General features: G+C 45.1%; 1 protein-coding gene across 1 annotated transcript in view; it reads right to left on the bottom strand.

Moving 5' to 3' along the window:
* Positions 1-3,997, bottom strand: part of T265_14733 (hypothetical protein) — a gene marked incomplete at both ends in the record, with an annotated part of 21,735 nt that extends 17,738 nt beyond the window's left edge. The window contains 4 exons of the mRNA XM_009175004.1: positions 3,258-3,426; positions 3,466-3,631; positions 3,720-3,865; positions 3,906-3,997. Coding sequence (XP_009173268.1) covers positions 3,258-3,426; positions 3,466-3,631; positions 3,720-3,865; positions 3,906-3,997 — 573 coding nt within the window. The remainder of the gene's footprint in view (positions 1-3,257; positions 3,427-3,465; positions 3,632-3,719; positions 3,866-3,905) is intronic.
* Between the last annotated feature and the right edge of the window lie 7,027 nt (positions 3,998-11,024).

Raw genomic sequence — 11,024 nt, 5'->3', positions numbered from 1 at the left:
CGCGGGACACTCTCCAGTATAGCTCAATGGATCGCTGAGGTGCGCAAACCGTCACACCACGGTAAGGTCCAGTCTCTTCGTGACGGCAGTGCAGTGTGAAAAAGTGAACAGGACAGCTAGGTGTCAAAATTGATTCATCTCTGTGACAGAAGAGGACAGGATAGTTCCCCAAACCATCGAGAGCAAAAAACATTTTTTAGCTTGAGTGAAGGAACAAGACATGTGCTCCTCTATAATTTGCAATGAAGGCTCCATTTATGGAGCACTTACATGCCATGGGATCCACAACTTTTTTCTTTGTCTTAGTTGTCTTGTACCTATAAACTGAGCCCCAAAATACGAACGCGAATAATCTCTCAAGCGTCAGCAAACTACTTCTGGCGTCAAAAAGACATATCGCTGTGTCCAAAAGTCGCGTGCATTAGACTGCGATGCTGGATGTATTGTTGTACGACTGAGAGACCTGGCCACTTTGGATGAAGGATCTGAGAGACCCTCAGGTCTTTCACCATCGATATCTCAAACCTATAGCTGGAAATGACGAACTTGCAGCCAGGTGATCAGGAAATGTATTTCATAAAGCAGAAGGTACTTCACCTAGGAGATGTATCCGGCGTTGCAACGTAAGGTGGCTGGGCCATGTGCCACGCACGCCAAATTACCGTCTGCCGAGAAGAGGGTTGTTTTCCGTAACTAATTCGGAGTAGCAGAAACCTAGCGACATTACATGCAGACGATGCCGCTAAATTTGTATCACTCGTCTCATTATCACAAGGCTTGAAACGGTCTAATTTACGAATGGGGTGATCATGTGATACCTAAAACACAAAGTTTGGGTTTCTTTGAAATGTGATTGTGTCCATTTTCAACCGGACGGTCGTTCGAGTGTTAAGAAGCAAGACCATGGTATTAAGGGAAGATTCAAATAAATCCAACAGAGTCTCTCGTTTATGATATTCCTCAAATGAATGTGCTTCAAAAAGAGCTCCTCATGTTTCAGCTGGTACAATACTGGATACATCGAAGTATATTCTATTGACAAAACAGACTATTCATAAGGTCATTGGAAATGCTTCAACAGCCTATTGCCGACTAAGTTATTTTTGGGACTCACCAAGTACGACAATCCCCAGGAGTTTTCATCAGTTTTGGTTCTACTTGAAAAGAAACTTGTACGCTATTGGCGGAGTACACTCATTTGCAAACTAACCTGGTGTTGAAGAGTACCATGAACGAGAGATTAAGATGGGGCTCAGTTATTCTCCCGTTAAAACCAAATTGGTGTGCAATTGAGTACATTTCACTAATTGCGTACAATTTAATATTCAAGGTGAACCAAAATGGATGGAAACTCATGGACTACACATACCCGCTAAGCTCCAAGATGTCTTAGAAATGATGTCCCATCTAGGAAAGGCCTTATTAAGTGTATTCAATGATTTGGAAACTGTTTGGGACCGATTGAGTAGTCAACGTCCCAGAGAGATTTGGTAAACAATGATATTCCCAAATGAATGTGCTTCAAAAAGAGCTCCTCATGTTTCAGCTGGTACAATACTGGATACATCGAAGTATATTCTATTGACAAAACAGACTATTCATAAGGTCATTGGAAATGCTTCAACAGCCTATTGCCGACTAAGTTATTTTTGGGACTCACCAAGTACGACAATCCCCAGGAGTTTTCATCAGTTTTGGTTCTACTTGAAAAGAAACTTGTACGCTATTGGCGGAGTACACTCATTTGCAAACTAACCTGGTGTTGAAGAGTACCATGAACGAGAGATTAAGATGGGGCTCAGTTATTCTCCCGTTAAAACCAAATTGGTGTGCAATTGAGTACATTTCACTAATTGCGTACAATTTAATATTCAAGGTGAACCAAAATGGATGGAAACTCATGGACTACACATACCCGCTAAGCTCCAAGATGTCTTAGAAATGATGTCCCATCTAGGAAAGGCCTTATTAAGTGTATTCAATGATTTGGAAACTGTTTGGGACCGATTGAGTAGTCAACGTCCCAGAGAGATTTGGTAAACAACAAATCCACTGATTTTTCACCAAACTCCTCTTGGACTTTAATGAGTGTAGTTTATGAGCCCAGTGGATGACACGTGTGAATGCTAGCAGCACAATCACGTGAATAGCGAGCTTGAAATGGCAGGTGGAATGCTTTCACTAGAAATCAAAATGTGGTTTGAGACGCCTCAGTTTCTTGTTCCCTTCTCCGAACACAATTTGCAAACTGCAGTAATCGGACGCGAATGTCATCCAAGCTCCGAACTTGGATTCTAGGAGCAGCCTCCGGCAGTTTTTACCTTTCTCATGGTCGAATAAGGTAATGCAAGAGAAATAGCAAAAAAGGGACTATTCAAGCCCTCTTCCCAATGTTGTAATTTCGATTATATTTAAAAAATACAACTTGGGTCACTCTGGGGAGGTGCTTACGACGGAACTGTTAAGCTTTGGTTTGGAAACTCGTGGTGTTGGAACAACTTAGCGTCAGTGACCATGAGGATAGAGGAAACATGCGGAAGAAACTGAGATTGTTACCATTAGGTATGACTGATAGAGTTCATTGAAGCAGATGGATCTGTTGTTAAAAGCGAGACCAAATGCAGAATATTGAGACTGTTCGGACTCTGTTGAGGATCTATAAAGATGAAAATGAGGCACCAAAACTAAACTTCGCAAACATCTGGAGATGGGAGAAACGCACTGAGATTTCCAAAGGCAGGTTAGGCGACCAGGTACATTTGAGCAGCTTACAAGCCGTCAGTGATTCTCCAAGAGGTCGAAACACTAAGGAAGCGTCGACAACTTTGTACTTCTTTCAGAGAGCCGACAATATTTTCATCAAACAACTTCGTGATGTATGTGCATGGGCCTAAAGTGGCAATAAAATGAAGTTTTCTTTGTCTTTCCGGAACTCAAGATGACTCAGCGGTTAATACACGAAAGACCGGACCGTATTACCCGATTACCACCATCTAGACTTTGGCAACCTGGCATTATCTCCCTTACATCCTTCGAGTTGCACGGCATTTATCTGCCGAGAGGAAGTCACAGATAAACCAGTCATTAGCCCTATTATTTGTTATTATTAACCTTGTTCGCATATAAGCGTATCAGATAAAATCAGGAATCGGCATCTTCAAATAATGAGAGAAACTAAGAAGCCTGAGACACCGGGTCTAGGGACAATCCTCCGTGAGATAAAACGAGGGAGTCAAACGGAATTAGATAAAAATTACCGTCCCGTATTTTCCTTTGTATTTCCCCAATACGGCCTGACAATGAGCTCCTGTAGTCCATTCCAACTTCTTCTTAGATTCATCGTTTTCCTCCGGCTTCGGCGTTTGTAGGACTCGCGGATCTGCACCCAATCCGAGCCCTTTAGGGCGAATGGAACCGATAGGTTGCCTGTGAAAGTAGTAAGTCAAGGGTAGAATGAGTAGCTACCCAGTTGCCGACTTTAAGTCTTCCGGATTGAAGCCCATCCCAGCCAGGGCAGCTAGACCGAACGATTCCACCGGAATCGCCTCGTAGTTTACTTCTCCGGACTGAGAAAGGTAAATATTAAACTGGAGCAACCTACCGCATCCGAATCTACAAGTGCACTGGGCAGCTGAATATGCAGGTTCGCTTTTGCGTCTGGACCTGAATCACCTCTGGCCTCTAGTCTCTCATGACCCCATAATCGAATGGAAACTTACCGGCCGCTAGTTCCTCCAACGCCTGTTGAGTGAGCGCATCTGTTGTGGAAGTGGCTGAACGAGTTGCAGCTTGCATTCGTCTCCGAATCCCATGTTTACTATGAATCAAGGGGATGACTAACTGTGTGGGAGCTGGATTGGTGGAGCTGTGTGAACACAGTAAGGGAGTGGGAGTGAAAGACCTACTGTATGACATTATCCTCGATGGCGGTAATATATTCGCGTATCTCTTTCTTGTTTATTTGTGCTTCACGTTTCTGTACAGCAGTAGCAGGAGTCTGTAACAGTGGTTTCTTTTGCTTGCTGAATGTGAAGGAAAACTTTGGGGCTTCCGCACACATTACGATAACGTTATTTGTGAAGCTGATGAATAAAGGAAAGTCAAGGTATAGCTAGGAGGGGCAATGGACTCAAGCCCTATAGCGAACGAAACGAGTATAACATACAAAAATGTATACATGTACCCCTAACATGGAACACATGGAACACACATGAAACATCACACAAACCAAAAAACACTATGGCAACTTCTGAAAATTAATCGTCCAGGGACTTTAGTGAATGCGAAAGGATTTAAGCTTTTCAAAATAGGATTGCCTGGTTAAGGAGACTTCCTTGGAAATCTGCCATGCGACGCGAGTAAGTAGAAGGCCCAAGGTACCTACCAAACCCATGAGATCGAAAAACCAGGAGTGAACTAGAGCCATTGATCGCAATCGAATTGCCCACCTCAGCGAAAACACAAACGACTAGCTATGCTAGCTGAGCTCCAACATTCTTGTCAATAGCAGATTTTACTGCATTCTCATCCATAAGGAGAAGTGTATGGCAAACGGCCATTTGGGTTCAGCAATCCTATTGATGCTCGACAAGTATATTCGTCGTAGTGTATGTGCACGGAACTCCGCGACCACTTCAAAATTCTTATGCTGTGGCGCTTTTCAATACGTTTTCTAGAACCGCGTAAGGTGCGGAAAAATCGCTTGGCAACTGGAAGACTGGGAGATCCGGATGATAGATGAACTTACCAGAATAGTCTTTTAGAGTCTCCTCCGAGGGTTCCACCATCAGATGCGAACCCATACTGCGACAAGATTGCCAGATTTTTGCATAGTGCTGGGAATTTCGCCTGTGGCACGGCACCATCAGGCTCACTCAAGCACTGGATATCAGACCAAACGATGACACAGCTTAAATCTTGAAGAAATATCCAAGTCAGTCCCGAACATAGCCTGGAGCGACAAATTATCAGACGTCAAGTGAAAGTGAGCATGCGATCCGACCATGAAGTACGGTGGACAAACAAAGCGAAGGAAATGGAAGAGGCCCAGAAGGTCGGTAATGCCCGAAGATTATTTCAGTTGATCCGTGAGACCGGTTCCCGGAAACCATCATCAAGGATCGGAAAGGAGTGACTATCTTGAATAAAGAAAGCCTCGATCAGTGGCCGAATACTTCGAACAACAATTGTTGTGGCCACCAGCCGCAACGCATCTGGAGCTGATGTAGAACCCTGGACGGTGAGCGTGGAACCACCCACGGTCTTAGAGGTTTACGAATGCACATGTTCTCTCAAGCGCCACCGCGTTTATGGTCCGGTTGACCTCCCATCCGCACTGTTGAAAGATGGACGTCAAGTCCTCAGTCAGCGCTTGTCTGATCTGTTTACTTGCATTTTGGAGAAAGGAGTCTGTCCCAGATAACTGAGGAGAGTCGATGATAGTGTCCATTTTAAAAAAAGGCTCGTAGCGAGTGTGGCAACCACAGGGGGTTAGCTTGACCCCCGTCGTAACGAGACTGTCTGCGTCACTGATGCTTCGTCGCCTTATGGTGACCCGTGAAACGCTGACTCGAAAAAAGCAAGCAGTATGTAGGCCTAACAGTGGTTGTGTTGACTAGATCTTCACAATTCCTGAGGTGCTAGAACAACGCCATACGTATAAGCGACTCACAATTCTAGTATTATTGGATTCCCAAGGCGCATTCGACTCAGTTGACCGATCTGTTCTGCTTGACACGGATGCCCACCAAGGAACGCCCCGGAAGTTCGTGAACATAATAAGCTCTTTGTATTCCAAGACTTCCGGATGCGTGAGAGTATACGGTGAGCTCTCAAAAAGCTTCCGTACGCAAACTCATTTGTCAGGGATACCCACTCTCCATATGCCTGTTTAACTTCATGATCAACGAAATCATGAGACGAATGCTGGAAGGTCTTCAAAAACCCCGGTGTTCAAGTAGCCTTTGAAGAAAACCTTGTCGATCTGGAATATGCAGATGACCTCGTCCTCATCTCCTAAGAGGAGGAGAAGGCGCAGGTGTTTTTGGATGAACTGACCAAAGTCCTTTGATGTGAACTTTGCACCTACAAAGTGTAAGGTCATGCTCCTGGACATTCAGCCACTAAAACATCACTTACAACCCAGGGGAAATCACTGGAGCGTTTACGTACCTTGGAAGCTGTATTAGTTCTGGTTGTGGTGTGAAGGATGAAGTCAGTGCACGAATCTGCAAGGCTCGGGGCGCGTCTGCTAATTTGAGACACCTATGGCGTCAAAATGGTTTATCCCTGAATCTGAAGGGACTTGTGTATCAGGCTACAGTACAGGCTGTTTTGTTGTATGGCTATGAGACCTGGCCTATTCGAGCAGCGGAACTGAGGCGTCTTTATGTGTTCAACAATTGTTGCCTCAGAACCATAGCTTGTGTGAGTTGGTGCCGGCGTATCCGCAAAGAGGCAATTAGAAAGCGAGTTTTCGGTTGTGCAACGAATACCTCCATTGAAGAATGTATTCAGCACCAGAAGATGCGTTGGTTGGGACATATGTTGCGTATGTCAACCATCGCTTGTCGAAGAGAGCGCTGTTTTCACTGCCCAAGTCAGAGTGGTGGGAGCAGAGGGGTGACCAACCTTTGACTTGGCAGAGAAGTATGAAACTGCCCAAGTCACAGTGGTGGGAGCAGAGGGGCGACCAACCTTTGACTTGGCAGAGAGGTATGAATGAAATCATGAAACGTTTGGATGCTGTCGGTGCTACTCGCCTCCCAGGATGGAGACCGCTTGACCCTCACTGCGCTTGGTTGGAGGCGCTGCACGATATGGCTGCCAACCAATGTCAGTGGTGACCTTATTGTCAGTTTCTATCCAGATTGGCCGGATGAGTGTTTGGGGGTATATGCGCCTCTGAATGATTGTAGTCCGTTCCCCTTCCACCTTTATTCTTTTCTTCACAATACTTTCAAATAGATCATGGTTGTAAGGCAGCGAAGCATTGCTGTTGAACAATGATGTCATGCTGCCGATGATGATGATGGTGATTTATGCTGTGTCCGTAGGGGCCGTGCACACCAGAGGGCATTGGTGCTTCACTGCCATACAACTATGTCAATCTACTTGAATAAAGCTTCATAGTGGAGAGAAATGAAACAGAGCGGGCCTGGGGTTAGCCTACGACAAACATCCAAGGTACATACACCCTCGGCACTCAGATAATAGGGATGAGAACTGATAGAATGAACGCATGACTGTTAACCGCCATATCGTTCAGTCTCCAGCCAAACGCAAGGAGGTGAATGGTACAACGACACTCAAACTTTTCGTAACAACCTGCGTTCCCTTCTGTCATGTCAAATTCTGTACACACATAATTTTGCACAGAAAACGTCGGTCGTGTCCACAGGCGATACGTCAACATACGTAAAACACGGCCACAAATCTGATGATGGGTATAGTATGGATCGTGGAATTTTATCTTTGTTCAAAGCCAGGAGTTTTTGCATGATCGAGTTCAAGCTACTAGGCTTGTATTCTAGATGTCCCATTATTCGACTCAGAAGTAAAACACTCACTCATCGTATAGACTCAAAAACCCCAGATAGCTAGACAGGTTCTGGGAAGACAGTTTCATGAAACTTGCACTTTACTTCAACTTGCCTAACCTCATTATCATCTCAATTTACCCCTCCTCATACATTTTCATATTAGCCCAACCAATGATTAAATTTGTAAGCAACTTATTCAGATTGATTGATTGAGTGCTGGAGGTATAGACCCATTAGATGTTTGTGGTAGGCTAGCCATAGGTTCCCCTCCCTCCACCACTTCCTCCTACTTTCGATTATAAGACTTTGTGGAAATAAACTGGTATGGCATTACTGGCGTTGCTGTCAATGACGGTGGTAATAATGATGATAACGATGATGAGAACTGTGACGGAGTATTTCAAGGACAACTATCACGAGGGTGCCACAGCTTTCAAAGGTATTTCAATGAACACACTCGGACATCTTACCCCGTAAGAAGCTCCCTTTTCGAAACTCACTTATCGCGGGCAGAGCATACAACGACCAAGAAAATTTGGCTAGCAGCACTCTCGCCCTTGGGAACGAGTAAGCACCATGCCCTGTAGGCTTTCCAGTTGTGTGTACGAGAAAGTACGTGTGCAACAGCTGGGAAGCGCCAAGACTCCGTATCACTCTACTTGGCAGCGGCTATTTTCGTTTCGTATTACCATGTCATGGGTTGCCGAGATGTGACTAGAACGGTATCTGGGCATCCAAACCACCGCAAGAGGGTAGTAACGGGAGAAACCAGTACTGAAGGGATGACGAGATCCTGAGATAGTTTACAATACACTTCTACCTCTTTCATCACTCACATCTGGGACCCGAATGCTGCCGGCTGTTTCTTCAAACACATGGCGCTAAACAGGTGCCCAAAATGTACCTGAACGAAAGAAGGTTTTGAAAATTTACACAGTTCAGCCTTTTACAGCACATAGCGGAAGAAAACAGACTTCACGTTGGAGAAATAGAATTGTCAACGCGGGCCGACGAAGCTGTAGAAACAGCGGTTATTGAAATCAAGCCTCATTCTGGAAGTGAAGAAAATAGTATGAATGGGTGGAGGACCGCCCACTAACTTCACTAAGCTGTAAATGACCATGTGAGCCTCTTCTCATGACATGTGATTTTGAGGAGCACCTCACGATCTACATCAAAGGCTTAGTCCTTTTCGGTAGCTATGAACACACCGAGCATTGACACGATATAACAATCGTTAATTCACCGGCTCCTTGAATTCTTATTCGGAACGAGTTGCTATGCTCGATCCGAGAGGTCACTTCACAGACAGACCCTTATTGCCACTGTGGCACAAACCGGGAAAGTCGCTCTGTTTGGATTTGGTGGCTTCGGACCTCAGGTCTACAGAGTGCGCATAAGACAGAAGCATTACTAGGTTACGCTTTCAATTGAGTCTCCTTGAAATCCGGTGCTTAAGGGTAGGGTATTCTGGGCGATGAAAGCGATCCAGGTTAAAGGTACCGTAGGTGGTCTTTACGCATGAGCCAACCAATCTGACATGGTCTACGCCACTCTGTTCTGAACTCTGAAGCCAAATTCCTTTCTCTATCGCTTTATTAGTAAGTAGCGGACAACCTGCACCACGTGACTGGACGGGCGTGAGACTACAATAGGTAAAAATATACCGAGAGGTATAAAAACGAAAGTCCATCTTTCTCACAAGAAGCTTCGGGAGTAAGTGGTCATCAAGGGGACATGAATCAGAAGGTTGTGCACCCTATCTGTTTTTCAGCTCACAGACTACGGATGAGAAAGCACTTTTCATGCCTGCCTTTTACCCAGGTACATTAATCATGCGAGCTTAGACAGATCATTGGAGGACATCGAGAACATCCGTCCCATGCACCGAAAGCTGCTTAGATTTTGTCCTTTGTGACCTAAATTTTACGCTCACCCATGTGTACTAAACAAGGGAGCCATATCAATCACCGATGGAAATTATGCAGGGGGGGGGGCACAATTAGTGACCTATTACACGAAATAGTGGCAACGGCACACATTGTACCCAAATGTGAAGCTTTGCTGACAATTCATGAATTCAGCATGTCATACCCATTTTAACATGTTTTCGGTTAGAGTGATGCCCGTTAATGTATATCATCAAAGGCCCCACTGAGAGTGGTGAGTGCCGTATCTAAAAGGCTCCTCGTGGCTAACAGTCATCCATTTTTCGTCGCCAGAAGATTTGTAGTATTAACCTGCAGCATAGTATCTAGCTGTAGTATACAGTCCAAGTGCCATTCTTTTCATTGTTATTTGATAACTCCCTTTATTATCATGGTAGTAACACGGATTAAACTGATAGGATTAGGGATTTCGGGGTCATAAATACCCCCTCCTTAACATGGATATGCTCGAGAGACGACCCTCTTACATTCATTGCTAAAAAGTTGGGACAGCTACAACTGGTTTGGGAGTTTTGATATTGTAAAGATTCGGACCCCGAATAGACTTCAAGTCTGGACTACCAAGAACTGTCGTGCTTGATTTAACATCAAAGATGATGGCTGTCAGCCCTTCCCGTTTGACTGATGAAGATAAAGCATCAACAGCGATAAGCCATCTACAAGTCCTAGATACCACCATTTCGCTCGATGATAACAATGAACTAAGAGAACTGCGCACAAAAGAGGAGCTCAGGACACTGAGGTGCGAATCCAGATCGGCATGCAGGCTTGGGAATTTTCCGTTGCTGCGGGTCAGTGGGAAGGTTGAGATGTTTTGAGGGTAACAGACACAGGAACGTCATTTGGTACTCAGCTGGACTATGTTTGTCAGCGTCTGCAGTTATTGATGCAATTCATCAACCAATCTCGAATCAGAGTTAAAGAATCCCTGGTGTGACCGACTGTGTTGCAACGTCACGGCTGACTCTTTGTAGTCCGATTACACCGTGTCCATGGCTGAGCAAAAAGAGCCGTGAGGTATACGGTCCTGGAGCATTCAAGGTATGTAACCGAGGAAAGTAAGCTGGTATAACGTATTCACTTTATATGGCGTCAAGCCTTCTGTTATCCTATTTCTTATAACTATTGAGGCCTGATTTTCAAGTGCTCAATCCTGCCATTCTTAATCGTGAAATCTAACTAAGTCTCTCTCCAACCACAACTCGTGATACAATCTAGGAAACATCACATAGCTACCTAATGCGCATAACTTCTTAGTCCCCGAAACCACTTTGCCGGCCATCGCTTTGCCGACTGATATTCTCATCAGACGTGTGAAACGCTTTGGAGGCGACGGAAGGCAGGAGTTGAAACCTGTTCCACCATTAGGTGCTCGATTACGCATCACATTGTTGCGGGGGCACATTACCCACTTGTGTCCGTGCTATGTACTGGTTCAGCTATGGCATCCTTTTGGTGTCTAACTGCCATGCCACCAGAAGGCAGCACGAGGGTCGGGATATTGCCAGGTTGCCCAAGCCTAGACCGTGAAGTG

Source organism: Opisthorchis viverrini, assembly GCF_000715545.1.
Source record: "Opisthorchis viverrini unplaced genomic scaffold opera_v5_251, whole genome shotgun sequence".
Taxonomy (NCBI): domain Eukaryota; kingdom Metazoa; phylum Platyhelminthes; class Trematoda; order Opisthorchiida; family Opisthorchiidae; genus Opisthorchis; species Opisthorchis viverrini.
The sequence above is the reverse complement of the archived record's forward strand: the minus strand, read 5'-3'. Positions and strand labels throughout refer to the sequence as shown.